Genomic DNA, 16,816 nt, shown 5'->3' with positions numbered 1-16,816 from the left:
GTTGCATCAAGTGGGGGTCTTTTGAGGGGTCAGGGGAGGGTTGCAGGTGTGCCCATCCCATTCCAGACAAATGGTTCTCCAATCTCTTCTTCAAAACCTCCACAACTTCTGAAAGGGAAGCCGTTCTACTGATTAATTATCCTCAGTGTCGGGAAATTTTCTCCTTCGTTCTAGGCCGGTTGTCTCCTTGATTAGTTTCCATCCATTGCTTTGTATCCTGCCTTCAGGTGCTTTGGAAAATAGATTTGTCCCCCTCGTCTCAAATAAATTATAAGCTTCATTGAGCTGTGGTGGCACAGAGGTCAGAGTGCAGTACTGCAGGGCTGCTTCTGCTGACTGCCGGCTGCCTGCAATTTGGCAGTTCGAATCTCACCAGGGTCAAGGTTGACTCAGCTTTCCATCCTTCCCAGGTGGGTCAAATGAGGACCCAGATTGTTGGGGGCAAGAGGCTGATTCTAAACCACTTAGAGAGGGCTGTAACAGAGTGTAAAGCGGTATATAAGTGCTATATCTATTGCTATTTATAACAGAGTTGGAAGGGACCTTGGAGGTCTTCTAGTCCACCCCCCTGCTCAAGCAGGAGACCCTACACCATTCTGGACAAGTGGCTGTCCAGTCTCTTCTTGAAAACCTCCAGAGTTGGAGTACCCATAATTTGTTCCACTGGTTAAATTGTCCTCACTGTCAGGAAGTTTCTCCTTAGTTCCAGGTTGCCTCTCCCCTTGATCACTCTCCATCCGTTGTTTCTTGTCCTGCCTTCAGGTCCTTTGGAGAGTAAGTTGACCCCCTCCTCTTTGTGACAGCCCCTTAACTGGCTTTATTTATTTAGCTTGTTTTATTATTTCGTTTGCTTTGCAGCTTCTCATTATTAGACCTTAACCCACAAAGTCCTTTGGAACAGATGTCACTCTTGAAGCTCTCGCTGTTATTAATTCTAGGCCACAAAATCAAATTTATTCTACCGGCTTCCTGTTCTTAAATTTATGAATGGCCGGAGGCTGGCTGACCCTCAAAATTCACCCTTTCTGGACACGGAGCAAAATAAAAAGTAAAAAAATAATAATGGAGAAAGTATCTTGGGATTTGTCAAATTAGCATTTTCTTTGACGGACTCTAATTTGGAGAAACCCTTATCCAAGCAGCTTACATTTCCTGCTCTGAAAGAAGCTGATGCACCAGCTGGGAGCTTTTTAAAAATTAAAGAAAGGTTTCTCTTGGTTTTGCCCGAGGCAGGTATAACATCCTCACAAACGATGGGTATTCTGAGTGTCAGCAGGGGAAAAAAACACCGTGAGCAGCCCTTGTTTTTTTTTTAAATGCTACTGTAATTGTTTTCTTTTTAAGGTGGGACAAGGCCGATGTCTCTCCAAATGGCTAAAATTTGGAATCAATTGTAAAGAAGACGATCTTTATTCCCAAATCAAATTAAATTACGGCTATTTAAAAAAACAAAACGGTTGCAGATCCATAAATAATGTATTTTCCTCCCTTGAAAATACAGGTAGTCCTCGACTTACAGCGGTTCGTTTAATGACCTCTCGAAGTTACTACGGCACTGAAAAGAAAGAGACTTAGGATCGATTCGCGATAAGCGGCCACGATCGATGGATTATGATCGATTGTGACACTTATGGCCGTCGCAGCGTTCCCCCCATGTTCACGTGATCCAAATTCAGAGGCTTGGCAACTGACTAGTGTTTGTGACAGTTGCAGTATCTCAGGATTGTGTGATCACATTGTGTAACCTTCAGCAAATGGACCTCTGAATCTAGTCCTGATGGGTTTGTTCTCCTATGTTGCGCCACGTGTGTTTGTGAAGTGGCTGTTTTGTTTCCCCAATGTACAGATCTGCGTAGACAACGCCTATGGAGGTTCTCAGTCCTCCAGGTCACGGTTGTCCCAAAGGGGCTTTTTTTTCAAGAGGCAACTGGACTTTCTTGTTTTTTCTTTTGAAGACGTTTTGCTTCTCATCCAAGAAGCTTCTTCAGCTCTGACTGGATGGTGGAGGATGGAAGGATTGTTTCCATACAATCATTCATTTAGTGACTGTTTGACTTATGAGCATTTTTCTCACGACCGTTGCACCATCCCCTTGGTCACGTGATCAAAATTCAGATCCTTGGCAACTGACTCGTGTTTGTGACGGTCACAGTGTCCCGGGGTCAGGTGATCTCCTTTAGCGACCTGACGAATCAGATTCACCTAACGACCATGTGACTACCTTAACACCTGCAGTGAATCACTTAATGGTGGCAAGAAAGGTCGTAAAATAAAAGGGGCAAATGCCCACATGTCTCACTTAGCGACATAAAATTTGGGCGCCATTGTGGTCGTAAGTCAAGGACTACCCAGGTGTATTGCCCATTTATTTCTATTTACATTCTTTGCTTCTTCACCGAAAGACCCCAGAAGCCTGGAGATGAAAAAACAGGAGTCATTGACACCTTAGAGATGGTCCCCGGCTTACGACCACAACTGAGCCCAAAATGTCTGTTACGAAGTGAGATATTTAAGTGAGTTTTGCCCCATTTTATAATCTTTCTTGTTAAATGAATCACTGAAGTTGCTAAATGAGTAACACGGTCGTTCAATGAATCTGGCTTCCCCATTGACTTGGCTTGCCAGAAGGTCGCAAAAGTGGATCACGTGACCCCGGGACACTGTGACCATCATAAACATGAGTCAGTTGCCCAGGATCTGAATTTTGATCGTGTAATCGTGGAAATGTCTCCATGGTCGTAAGTGTGAATAATGGCCGTAAGTCCCTTTTTTAGCGCCGTTGTAACTTTGAATGGTCACTAAGTGGACTGTTGTAAGTCGAGGACTACCTGCACAGTGAAACACAGAGGGTTTTGGGGTGAGAAGGACGGCATCTCAGCATGGACTTCCCCCTCTGCATAATTCCCTAATTATGGTCGTTCACTTCATTTGTGGCCATTTACACTCATTCCCGCAATTGTGTAATTTCACAAATGAACAAAGGGACGCCAATGACTAAATTGCATCAATTACCGCATAATGTAAATTAAGTTGATTATGTAAAAAAAAAAAATCACATTTCATGGGTATTAATGGATACCTGTTTCTCCTAAGCGCTCGGCAAAAATTGGAGTTTTATCATATAAGAGACTATATAGTCTTTTTTTCCCACCCAGCCAAGAAGGGGAGGGGGAGGGGGGGGGGAAAGAACATTTCTCTTTTACTCTTTGATTCCTGAATGGGGTTTCCCCAAATTTGAACAGGCCCAGCGAGAACTAAATAAGAATAGAGTAGAGTAGAGTAGAGTAGAATAGAATAGAATAGAATAGAATAAGAGGAATGAAGAATGGAATGGAATAGAATGCAGAATATGAGGAATGAAGAATGGAATGGAATAGAATGCAGAATAAAGTAGGAATAATAGAACAGAACAGAATTAGAATAGAATAGAGAAAATGAATAGAATAAGAGGAATGAAGAATGGAATAGAATAAAATGTAGACTAGAATAGGTAGAATAGAATAGAACAGAATAGGAACAGAACAGAACAGAACAGAGAAAATGAATACTATAAGAGGAATGAAGAATGGAATGGAATAGAATGCAGAATAGAATGTAGACTAGAGTAGAATAGAATCGAATAGACTTAGAGGAATGAACAATGGAATAGAATGGAATAGAAAATGAATGGAATGAAAAAGAACATAATGGAATATTTTATTGTCTCTGCTAGATAACTTGTAAAGATATGATGGGATATAAGTTCAATAAACACACATGCACACTCTTAATGACGAGATTTCCGGTCTCAGGTTCAATCATAAGCCAAGGACTCCCTGGTGTAGATACTTTAAATAGGATGCCCCCTACTTTCCAATACCTGCTGCTGTGGGTCAAGAAAATAGTCTTTTGTGGCGAGTCCGACATCCTGTTTCTGCCTCTACAGAAGGCAGGCGGCAGGATGCAAACTTTAGTCTACGTTGTTTTGGTTTTTTTTTAATTAAAAAAAAATTAGCAGCCCCAGATGGCCAACTTGGAAATTGGAGGACACAGCACTCCGGGTACAGGTATTTAATTTTTAACTCGGCTGCTTTTTCCAAATTTAAATTTCCCCCCAATCTAGGCTTCCTGGTTCTATCTGCAGAACATGGGTGGTTCTGATTATTATTCTGGAACCATAATTTCCTTGCTTCGAAGCAGAATTCTGTCCATACGATCGTTTTGACTTTTAATGCTCTTGGGCTCCCTCTCAAATCCCCTTTCTCTTTTGTTCACAGGCCGCTTCTTCGTATTACAAAGGCGGATTCGAATCGAAAATGAATGTACGGGAAGCTAGCCTTATTTTAGGCATAAGGTAAACCTTTTGTATTTTTTCTTTCAATGAACTATTTTTATTAGTTTATGTTATACAATAAAAATACAAAAGCAAACAGTAGGGAAAAATAGGGAAGGGGAAAGTGTGGAAAAGAAGGGGGGGGGGGAAGAAAGAAAAGTCATTGACTCCTTACTCCCTTTGGTGCAGTAGAATGAGATAATAACACCCAATCTCAACTTTTTACTTTTACATAATAGTTTAAACCAGCCATTTTTAGAGCCCTAAATCTATCTAATCGGTCAAACCCAAAATCAAAGTTTCATTTTTTTGCCCACCTCAAGCACAAAGTCCAGAAGTGGTTTCCAAGTAGGAATAAAAGTATTTATTTATTGATTTATTTTTCTTGGATCAAAGCAGCCAACTTAGCCATCTCTGCCAACTTCCCTCAACTTCTCTAGCCTTTTGTCCGTTGTGTGGATCAAAGTGTCCTTCCATTTTTGTGCATAGAGTAATCTCGTTGCCATCAACATATATATAGCATCAATGTTGGAAATGTACTCAGTTACCGGGTTCTCATTATCATACGTGGTGAACACGCCCTGAGGCAAAAAATGTTTTGGATGAAAATACATACGTGGTTAGAAAAAAATGATAAAGAAACAAGTAGATTTAAAGCCAGAAATCTTCTTGTTAGTTATGATACCAGAAGAAAACAATAATGGGAATGCCTACTTATTATTACATATTTTGACAGGAGAGAGAATTGTATTTGCACAATATTGGAAAAAATGAGGAAACTCCTACAGATGAAAATATAATTAAAAATATTAGATTGTGGACAGATTGACATTAAAGATAAAGGATAAGGAAGATACAGAATATTTCTTAACATGGGATTTGTTCTATCAATGGTTAGATAGTAGAGATAGAAATTAGAAGATGTAAGAGTATAAGAAAAATGATGAAAGATTATTATATTTAAGTAATATATATATATATGCATGTTTGTGTGTGTGTGTGTATTGTATTTGTGCTGATAAATAAATAAAGGGAGACTGGTATAGATCTAGATTTTCACGTGTGTAGGTATGCTGGTCTTGTTGTATTCGAGTCTTTTCCCACGGGAAAAGACCTGAATACAACAAGACCAGCATATATACATACATACATACATACATACATGCATACATGCATACATACATACATACATACATACGCACCGCTCACCGACCTAGTGGTATTCCTGAAGGCGCCAAGCCGTGGTAGCCGGGGAGGGGGGGGAGAAAGGCACTCATGTTGCTTGGCACCTTTGGGACACCGCTAGGTTGGGGAGTGGCGTTCTGCCTGGCTGGAGGGGGGAGTTGCCGGGCGGCTGCTCCCTTGCGAGCAAGGTCCTGAAAAGCCGGGCACAGCCTCAGGGACGAAGCAGCCATGAGGTGACCATGCTCACGAGCAGCGATCCAGCAAACCCCCTCTCCAGCCGGGCAGAGCACCCTAGGGGGTATCCCTAACGCGCCAAGCCATGTGGTGCTCTGCCCGTCCCCCAGCTCCAGCGGCTTGGCACATTCAGGATACCCCCTAGGTCAGTGCATGGAGCTCTAACCGGCTGGAGAGGAGGGTTGCCCTTGCAGCCACCACCAAGCTCCGAGCAAAACTTCTTGTCCAGCTACCAAACTCCGGAACTCAGCTTCTGATTCTTCTAGCAGCGGCCGCTCTAGGAGTGTTTTCTATGGTTATGGGCAGGCTGCCGGACAAAGTCTTCCGGCAGCCTGCCCATAACCCTACAAGAACACAGTAAGAAAAAAAGAAAAAACTTCCCCTCTTTTCCAGCACCTTAAAGCTACAGGACATGAAATTGATTTTGAAGGAACCAAATTAATCTCCAAAACTGAACACTTCAACAAGAGAATAATTATGGAAGCCATCGAAATAGAGAAACACCCCCACAACATGAATAAACGTGACGATACCTCCCGCCTACCAGACATCTGGAAACCAGCTCTAGTCAACAAACGAGCCCCACCCACCACCCAGGCCGTTACAACACAAAACAACAACGGACACACAGCCAACACCAATCAGCACCAATCTATCAATCATGATGCAACCACACAGCCAATCATTCCACTTACTGAAACAAAGCCAGCACTCCACACACCCACCCACCAAGATTTATAGAAAGATGGCAGCTCTGGCCACGCTTTACTCACACAAACGCGAAGCCAAAAACACCAGCCTGAAGATGGCGAGTGAGACCTCGCCGAAACGTTGCCAAGACAACCTCAATCTTACATGGGAAAAGACCCGAATACAAGACCAGCATAGCTGCACACATATAAACATTATTGTTATGTATAACTAAATCGACTCAGGCAATGCACTTTTCATTAAGCACTTACGTATATTAAAGGAAAATCTATAAATAAATAAATAAAAAACCATATATAACATCAAATTTCCAAATATTCCCCCCAGGCGTTTTAGAATAGAAAAGAATAGACTAACTTTATTGTCACTTTGAATGTACACTAATTGGCATACATTAAAAATGAAATTTCATTGCATACAGCTCTTAAAGGGTCACCACCTCAATTTGACAATACACGACAAGATAAATAAGTAAGTAAAGTAAGTAAATAAGTAAGCAAATAAATAAATACAAAATTATATTTTTTCCATAAACCCCCCCAAAAGCCTCAGTTTTTTTTTTCTTTATGCTCCCTTTAAGAATTTTCTGTATTAGGATACGAATCCTATACTCCAGTATTTCTTTGCTTTATCTCATGTCCGCCATAAATGATAAAAGGCCCCTTCTTTCCATTTGCATTTCCAACATTTCATGTGGAATATACCTTTATACATTCTTGACAACTTGTCTGGAGTTAAATACCAAAGGGTAAGCCTTTTTGCCTTGAAAAGAATGATTTATCTGAAAGGGATATGGGGGGGCGCGGAATTTACCGGCAGAATTTCCTGCTGGACAGCTCAAGGGCATTCGAAAAATAAATGCCATTTTATAGCTGTCCTCCTCCTGCACTTTGGAAATCCAGTTAAGTTTCGTGTCTTTTTATACAGTGTCTTTTGACGCTGTTATTCAAGATACAAAATAAAAATAATAGCATTGAAACAGAAGAAGGGAATGGAGGGGGAAAAGGAGCACAAGGAGTCCTTTAGTTGCAACACTTCATTTAATGACCGCTACGAAGCTACAACACCATTGGGAAAAGGTGAATTAGGACCATTTTTCACAGCCTTTGCAGCCTCCCCGTGGTCACGTGATCAAAATTTGGACGCTTGGCAACTGACTCATATTTATGACGGTCGCAGAGTCCCAGGGTCCCTTGATCCCTTTTTGCAACCTTCTGACGAGCCAAGTCAATGGGGAAGCCAGAGTCACTCAGCCACCGTGTTACTAACTTCAACAATTGCAGTGATGGGCTTAACGACCGTGGCAAGGAAGGTCGTAAAAGAGGGCAGAACTCATTCCACAACTGCCTCGCTTAGCAAGGGGAAGGATGGGGCTCAATTGGAGTTGTAAGTCGAGAACCCCCCCCCCCCCCGGATAGTTGAATTTGCGCCTTTTCATACGGTATGTTACAGAATAAAACAATGGCGTTTAAACACGGTAAGAGGAATGGAAAGGAAGTATGAGCAAATAGTTAATTCAGGTTTTATATATTAATTTAGAATATTAACTCTGATATTATTTAAAACGTGGACAGGCTTCAAAGTAACACAGAAATTACGAATCTACTTCACTCGGGGAAAAATGGAGCAGATAGAAATTTCCCTATTGTGTAGTTGACTATTAAAATATCCCAAATCTCTTCCAGGCGTTGGGCTTTTCCTAAATTTTGGAATTCAACCATTACCAGAATTCCTGTTTCCTGCCAGCATGCCAACCCACTCACACTTGACTAATAAAGAATATTCTACTCTATTCTGTTTTATTTATATTCTGTTCTCTATTCTGCATGTTATTCTTTTCTGTTCTATTTCTTTTTCTACTTCTTTTTCTATCTCTATTCTATTCCATTCCATTTTATACCATTCCATTCCAATTTCCTATTCTATTCTATTCCATTCCATCCCTATTTCCTATTCTATTCCATTCCTATTTCCTATTCTATTTCCTATTCTATTCTATTCTCATTCCACTCTGCATTCTATTCTTCTGCATTCCATTCCATTCTATTATTTTCTTACAAATTATTCCAAGTTTTTTTTTAAATTTCTTGAAAGGTGTAGTACTCTCTTTCACCACCAGATGGCAAGGAGCTCTAGAATGCTATGTTTTCTGAAGCAACACAAATGTGCTAGTTTTCCCGCCTGCAAGGCTCCTGATTTATGCTAAGCGCTCTAAATATATATTTTACAGCCCATCTGCTGGCAAGGTCAAGATTAGAAATGCTCACCGGAAAATCATGATTCTGAACCACCCAGATAAAGGTACGTTTTGTGTTTCGATCAACGTTTGTTGGCTCAGTGACATCCAAACGGCTCTCTCTTAATCTCCGCCCAATCTTATGCACCCCATTTCAAAGCAAAATGTTTTGCTTAAAATGTTTGCTTAAAATGCTTGCATAAAAAATTAGCCTTCCAATTCATTGAACCGCAGCCGTATAAAATGGCTGCCTTTTTGGTCACCCACAAAATCAAAGCCCTAATTAGCTGCCAGGTATCGAATTTCTGGAACTGAATACATCAAATTTAGGTTTCGAAGTGAGAAAAATATTAGCCATGAACTCTAAAAAAATAATAATAATGCAGTTTACTTAAGCAGAAGCTTTATAAATAAGGGAGAGGAAATTTTTTTTGGAGAACTGTGTTATGAAATGACAAATTTGTATTAGTTTTTAGTGCTGCAAAGGACGCTATAGCTTGTCACAGATGCTTTAATGAGCCAAGTTTTTAATGCAAACAGATCTCCCCCCAAAAGCTCTTATTATAACTTTAACTACACTACAGCTGGTTGAGAAGGAAGCCCATATGTTCATTGATGTACTCTGCACTTCGAAACAACAGATGGTCGAGAGTTACTCAGTATTTAAAAAGCCCAAAAACCGGGGGGGAGGAGGGGGGAGCGAATATCGGGCTGACAGATTTATTGTCTGTTCCTTTTCATTTCAGGAATATAAAATTAATTCTGACCTCATTAGAGTGAAAGGTGTAGAAGGGCATTGATGGTGCTGATTTAATAAATTAAATCAATCACGGGGGGTTTTGTACACGCCGGGCTCGGTCCGGGCACAGGCTAAAATCAATTTGGATGTAAACAGGGATGAGTTTCATTAAACAATGATCTGAATCCTTCCACTCTGCGTTTAATGTGGCAGGCTTGGATATTGCGAGATCTCCTGGGCTGAGTGAGGGGCTTATGTCTACTTGTTTCAAAGAGGCTGCCTCCCAGTAGGAGCAGTGCGATTAGGAAGCAGGGAGTGCATTTTGCCGATTAGATTTCATATCTCTGGAGCCCTCTCTTCTTATTCCTTTACGTCTGTGGAATTACATCCACGTGGTCCTTGGTGCTCTCTGAGCTTGTTTATTTTCTTGTAGATGTCCATGGAGATTCTTAGTCCTCCAGGCCCTGGTTGTCCCAAAGGTGCTTTTCTCAAGAGGCAACTGGGCTTTCTTGCTTTTTCCCTGAAGAGGTTTCGCCTCTCATCCAAGAAGCTTCCTTCAGTTCTGCCTGAACGGTGGAGACTGGGAGGATTTATAAGAGCCGAGGTGGCGCAGTGGTTAGAGTGCAGTACTGCAGGCTACTTCAGCTGACTGCTAGCTGTAGCTCAAATCTTACCAGGCTCAAGGTTGACTCAGCCTTTCGTCCTTCCGAGGTGGGTCAAATGAAGACCCAGATTGTTGGGGGCAAGAGGCTGACTCTGTGAACCGCTTAGAGAGGGCTGTAAAAGCACTGTGAAGAGGTATTTAAATCTAAGTGCTATTAACCTTCCTTCCTTCCTTCACAATGGTTGGAATGTGGGTTTTAGCCTGATTCTGCCCTCTGCCAGCAGTTCAATCCTGACTGGCTCAAGGTTGACTCAGACTTCCATCCTTCCGAGGTGAGAAAACTGAGGACCCAGATTGTTGGGGGCCAGAGGCTGACTCTGTCAACCGTTTAGAGAGGGCTGTAAAAGCACTTGTGAAGCGGTATATAAGCCTTAAGTGCTATTGCTATTTATATTCCTCTCAGTCATCTCGTCGCTGGCGCTCCCCCTGAGAGTCATTCTGACCACTTGGAGGTTTCATTGTTCATCTGTCCCAGTAACCTCAATGACTCTCAGAATGACTGCTAACAACCAGGTCACTGCAAGGAATATAAATCCTTCCATTCTCCAGCACTCAGGCAGAACGGAAGAAGCTTCTTGGAGGAGAAGGGAAACGCCTTCAAGGAAAAACAGAGAAAGTCCAGTTGCCTTTTGAAAAAGCACCTTTGGGTTATCTGGTAGAGGTTTCCTTACCCGACTAGATAACATCATCAGTGTTAGGAGTTTGGTAATTTAACATATGCAAAAAATACACACATACAAATGTGTGTGTGTCAGTGGTGGGTTCCTACCGGTTTGGCCAAACCGGTAGTAGCTTGGCGGCCTGGGTCTCTGGAACTGGCGTCTACCCAGGTCCTGCCACACTCCCGAACTGGTTCTCCCGGTGGCGCCATAGGTGGCGCCATCTTGTTTTTGGCTTTTTTTTATCGTACTTCGCATGTGCATGGGGCACGCCGCTGAGCAAACCAGCAGTAGACTCTGCCGGAACCCACCACTGGTGTGTGTGTGTGTGTCTGTATATACATACATACACATACACACACAAACACACCCTGCCTGCGATGTTCTAGCTGCTCGGCAGAGCATTGCGCAGGTGCCATACGCTGCTCATGCGTGCACAAATGGCCCGGTTGGCTTAAATACAGGTAAGGAACGAGGGCGGGCGGGCAGGCGCCCAAAGCACCGTTCTGGTATGGCGGCTGCTGCTCCCGGGAGACACCAGTACACCCGTACCAGGACGTACCGGCTGAAACCCACCACTGATACATAGATACATCATCACTGTCCATTCTGAATAAATAGCAGAAAGAGGAAATTTGAGGATTTAGAGTTTAATGCACGAACGGCAGGAACTAAAGGCCGGCCGGCCTCTCCCGGGGCTCCCGACGCGCTTTGGATAAATCGCTCGTTTCACCTAAACCAGGTCTAGCATGGATCAGTCCTGCTCCCTTCTTCCTCCCTGCGTTGTTCCCCTGAACAGATGCTTAGGAACGGCTGTTTGTGACAGTCCGTGGCGGGGGGCGCTTTCTCGCTTAAAAAGGGGGAGGGAGGGGTGTTACTATACAGCGAACTCAACAAACAGCGGAAACGTCTCAAACGTTTTCGGCAGCCGGAGGCAGATGGTTGTCACTTGGGGGGGGGGACTGACAGACGACTGAGCTGTAATCCAATGGTCAGATGGACTGGAAGGAAGCCAGAGCGTTGAAGATGGAGGGAGTTTTCACCCAACGTCCCCGACTGGTTCGTGCAAGACGCAAGCCCTCCGCGCACGTCTTTTTTTCCCCCAGACAAAAGGATACGAGAACTGGATCCCCCCAGGTGGGGTTTTCGCTGCTGTCAGAAAGTAAACAAGGAAGGTCGAGAGGTCTCACCTTCCCTGTGGTCAGACGTTGGTCCACTCTCACCTGAACGGCCGGCAACTGGTGTGGCAGGACAGATTCTGAATGTGTGTTTGTGTGTGTGTGTTTAGGTAGGTGTGTATATCTGTCTGTATTCTATCATCTATCTATCTATCTATCTATCTATCTATCTATCTATCTATCTATCTATCTATCTATCTATCATCTATCTATCTATCTATCTATCTATCTATCTATCTATCTATCTACCTACCTACCTACCTACCTACCTACCTACCTACCTACCTACCTACCTACCTACCTATCTATCTAGTCTATCTATCTATTCTCTCTCCATCTCTCTCTCCTTTTCTCCCTACCTAGCTATCCTCTCTTGCTGTATATAGATTATATTATATTATCTATATCTGTCTGTCTGTCTGTCTGTCTGTCTGTCTGTCTGTCTGTCTGTCTGTCTACCTATCTCCCTATCTATCCTCTCTCGCTGTAGATAGATTATATATCTCTATATCTATCTATCTATCTATCTTTCATCTATCTATCTATCTGTCTGTCTATCTTTCATCTATCTATCTATCATCTATACACACACACACACACACACACACACACACACACACACACACAGGTAGTCATTGACTTGCAGCCATAGTTGAGCCCAAAATTTCTGTTGTTAACAGACGCTTGTTAAGCGAGTCCTGTCCCATTTTATCACAGTTGTTAAGTGAATCGCTGCCATTGGTAACTCGGTAACCCGGTTGCTAAGTGAATTTGGCTTCCTCCATTGACTTTGCTGGTGAGGAGGTCATAAAAGGGGATCACATGTTTCCTCACCCCCCCCCCCCCGGGGCACTGCAATCACTTAGTGACCGTGTGACTAAGTTAACAAATGCAGCGATTCACTTATAAACTCTGGCAGGGAAAGTTGTAAAATGGAGCAAAACTCCCTTGACAAATGTCTCACTTAGCAACATAAATCCTGGACTCAATTAAAGGTTTAAGTCGAGGACTGTATATAAAATTGTCCACAACTAATCACCATAGTAGTAGTATGTACAGCATTGTGTACTCTTCACTTCTCTGATTTCTCTCTCTTTTTGTGTCCTCCTAAGGTGGATCTCCATACCTGGCAACCAAAATCAATGAAGCCAAGGATCTGCTGGAATCAAGCAGGAAAAATTAGGGATTTTCACCGCACCTCAGAAACTTTTAGGAAGCCACACAAGGACTTCTTTCCCACAGCACGGAAATCAAACTTTGGGCTAGTCAATAAAGTTTCAGCAGATTTGAAGACGCCGTTTCAGGGAGTTCATAATCAAATCCGGGTTCCATCCTTCAAATCTCATTTATGGCCTCAGGGGGATATTATCTGGAAGTGTAAGACCGCGATGCAGAAAAATTAGGATTGATCATCATCATCTTCCTTTAACCACCCCACAATCCCTTGCGGGGTGGTGTCTCTGCAACTGAATGGAGCTAGCAGAGTTTTTAATGGCCAGATGCCTTTCCTGTTGCCAGTGCAGAGTTATATTCTCATTGTGCCCAGAGAGAGAAATGTCTGCCTCTAACCTAGGATCAAACTCCTGCTCCAGGCTCCTGATTGTGAGGCGACAGCTTCATCTCTAAAGCCACCGCACCAAAAGTTAGGATTGTTATTCTCTCTTAATACGTCAAATCCAAGTGTTTAGTTTTTCATCAGCAAAAAAAAAAAAAAATGTTTCTTGGAAAAACCAGAAGCGTTGTAGATTATAATGATTATACTGTCCAAATTTGAACTCCCGGTCCACTGTGAAAATTATAAAATGGATGCTTTAGACCTGTGAATTTTCTCCCATCGCACTCTTAGAGAAGTAAGCAGCTCCTCCTTTACCTAAGCTACCTGTCTTATTTTTAATTTTAAATATTTTAAAGATATTTATATACCTTAAATGTTTTGGACAACATCCGCATGCTCCCCAGTGACTTTTTTTCCCCAGTGGCACGTTTTTGGTCTCGGTCTCGAGGTCTTGACTTGGATAAAAGGTGTCCTCCCTTCAGCGGAGGATACAAATTTGACAAGTTCAATGAAAGGGTTTGATTTTCATCAATGAAAATAATGACTAATGAGGCAGGTGTAACGGAGGGGTAAAAACAGTTCCGTTATCACCGTGTGATCGGCCTTCCTTCCCCCAAAGCAAAATTGCTCTAGTAAGCCATGAAAATATTTATTTTCGCTCAATTGTACGAGACAACGCGAGCTGCAAATCCCCCGTCGAATCCTTGCTCGTGTTGAGGGAAACGGTGTGTCAAAAGCTGAGGTAAAAATGGAAGGTAAAGGTTCCCCTCGCACCTACGTTGTAGTTGTTCCCGACTCCAGGGGGCGGGGCTCATCTCTGTTTTAAAGCCGAAGAGTCAGCGTTGTCCGAAAACGTCTCCGTGGTCATGTGGCCGGTAACTCTGTTACCATCCCACCAATGGTGGTCCCTATTTTTCTACTTGCATTTTTACGTGCTTTAGAACTGCTCGGTTGGCAGGAACTGGGACAAGTAATGGGAGCTCACTCCGTTACATGGTGGTAGGGGTTCAAACCGCCGACCTTTCTGATCGACAAGCTCAGCGTCTTAGCCCCTGAGCCACCGCTTCCCATTCAGCTATATTTTACCAGACACCTAAGCTCACGACCAGGAGTGCTTTTCCAGTTCAGGCCCTGATCCGACAACAGTGCCACAATCGCAACTCCAGTAGCACACCGTAAGCACCCCCTGCCAAAATGCTTGTGTTTCCAGAGTAGTCCATCTAGCAGAAATACGGGGAACTGCCACCCCGTCACTAGAAACACGACGGCTTCCCAGATGAAGTTCACTGTTGTCACCTTGACGGTGTGAACTGAAAGCTCCCCACGGTTGCTTTGTCAGGTAATTGAGTCCTCCCTAAACATTTTACCCCTCTGAGCCGGCTCTGTAATTTTAATATTTTGCCTTCTGTAAAGAAAGGAATTTTGACTCCGCTTGACGGCCGTTCAAAGGAAGTGCAAATTTTCTTCGGTTTCAACTGACTCATTTTTATTTCAGTAGAAAATTTTGCATTTGTTTAATTTTCTTGTTCCTCCCCATCTTTGACTGTTAGCAGACAACCTCGGGCATCGATTACAGTGGAAGGGCCGAGTAGACTTTGAGCAAAGCAAGGATCTTTCCGTGGTAAAATGACAATTAATGCTCTAAATTAATGCCACTATTTCCTGCTTTGCTTTGGCCGTTGCTTAGTTTCAAAGCCTCGTGCAAAAAAGTGCCTTTGCTTTTAGCCTTGGGACTCCTTCTCACAACTCGTGTGGCGAGAGGTTAAAACTAATTAAATCACCTTTGGAGAGCAACTGGAGATCCTGTAAAAGCTTATCCTAATTTAAACGGGGACCTAATTTATAAACTAAGCAGGGCTGAAAAACACAAGGTCCTTCCGCAACCTTGTTTGTTTCCATTTTTAAAAAGTGACGCCGTGGCTCAATGTCTAAGACACTGAGCTTGTCGATCAGAAAGGTTGGCAGTTGGGCAGTTCGAATCCCTAGCACCGCGTAACGGAGTGAGCTCCCGTGACTTGTCCCAGCTTCTGCCTATCTAGCAGTTGGAAAGCATGTGAAAAATGCAAGTAGAAAAATAGGGATCACCTTTGGTGGGAAGGTAACAGTGTTCCGTGCGCTTTCGGCGTTGAGTCATGCCGGCCACATGACCAGGGAGACGTCTTCGGACAGTGCTGGCTCTTCGGCTTTGAAACGGAGATGATCCGCGCCCCCTAGAGTCAGGAACAACTAGCACATATGTGCGAGGGGAACCTTTACCTTTTACCTTTAAAATACAGCTGAGGCCTCAAGGTGTCTTCACTTGGCAAATAATATCAAATTGTGCACGGAAATGGGGCTTTTTTTTTTTCTTTAATCAAGGCACCAAAATTTTCTAGACAGGAAGTTGGATGCTCTTTGGGGCCCTTCCAATGTCTAGCTGTTTTCATCCTTTTTCTTCTTTACTTGTATTCCACATGGGAAGGTTAATCTATTGACATGCTCCTGCTCTAGCAAAGTTTAAGGGCCTGCCATTTGTACATGTGTTGGGGGAGGGGGAGAGAGTGAGGGACAAAAAGAAAGAAATGGAGAAAGAATGAAAGAGAGAGAGAGAGGGAGAAAGAAACGAGAGATGGTAGAGATGAGATAAATAGCTAAAGATAGATGAGAGAGAGTGATAGAGATAGATGGTAGAGATGATAGATAGATAGATAGATGATAGATAGATAGATAGATAGATAGATAGATAGATAGATAGATAGACAGACAGACAGACAGACATTGGCTAATGCATAATGATGTAGATAGATCACTGTGGATGGGTGGATGGATACATACATAGATATAGATAGATACAATAGAGATGGAGGGATGGATGGAGATGATAGATAGATGATAGATAGATAGATAGATAGATAGATAGATAGATAGATAGATAGATAGATAGATAGATGATAGATAGATGATAGATAGGATAGAGATGGAGGGATGGGTAGAGAGATGGTAGATAGATAGACATATAGTGATAGAGATAGATGGTAGAGATGATGGATGGATGGATGCATACATACATACAGATAGATACGATGGAGGGATGGATGGTACGTAGATAAGAGTGTTTCATGCCTGATGATCTTCTCTCTCTCTCTGACCTTCACAATGAAGATGGTCCTCTGAGCTCCTCTTACTTCAGGATCATTCTGACCATGAGGTCCTCCCACCACATCAAAATAATTTAACAGGTTTGCTTAAAGTCCAGAATCCAGAATTACTAGTTTGAATATTGCTCTCCAGTGTGTGTGGAGTGGAAACGGAAATAAACAACCAGATGAGCTGTACCTCCAGCCCTTGATTTTTTAAAATCTAG

At 42.8% G+C, this 16,816-nt stretch overlaps 2 protein-coding genes across 3 annotated transcripts in view; one reads left to right on the top strand and one right to left on the bottom strand.

Moving 5' to 3' along the window:
* Window positions 1-13,741, top strand: part of DNAJC15 (DnaJ heat shock protein family (Hsp40) member C15) — a 27,782-nt gene extending 14,041 nt beyond the window's left edge. Inside the window, exons 4-6 of the mRNA XM_081947946.1 lie at window positions 4,257-4,333; window positions 8,673-8,743; window positions 13,031-13,741. Coding sequence (XP_081804072.1) covers window positions 4,257-4,333; window positions 8,673-8,743; window positions 13,031-13,101 — 219 coding nt within the window. The 3' untranslated portion in view covers window positions 13,102-13,741. The remainder of the gene's footprint in view (window positions 1-4,256; window positions 4,334-8,672; window positions 8,744-13,030) is intronic.
* The window catches only part of EPSTI1 (epithelial stromal interaction 1), a 577,346-nt gene that overhangs the window by 46,283 nt on the left and 514,247 nt on the right, over window positions 1-16,816 (bottom strand). The window contains exon 1 of one of the 2 annotated variants that reach the window (XM_081947936.1): window positions 14,075-14,080. The exons of the other annotated variant lie outside the window; for it this stretch is intronic. The gene's annotated coding sequence lies outside the window, so the exon portion shown is untranslated. Of the gene's footprint in view, window positions 1-14,074; window positions 14,081-16,816 lie in introns of those variants that run through there. 2 annotated transcript variants of the gene reach the window in all.

This window comes from Natrix helvetica (assembly GCF_964273705.1).
Source record: "Natrix helvetica genome assembly, chromosome: 3".
NCBI classification, from domain to species: Eukaryota; Metazoa; Chordata; class Lepidosauria; order Squamata; family Natricidae; genus Natrix; species Natrix helvetica.
Note: the sequence above shows the minus strand (reverse complement) of the source record. Positions and strands in the feature narration are given on the sequence as shown.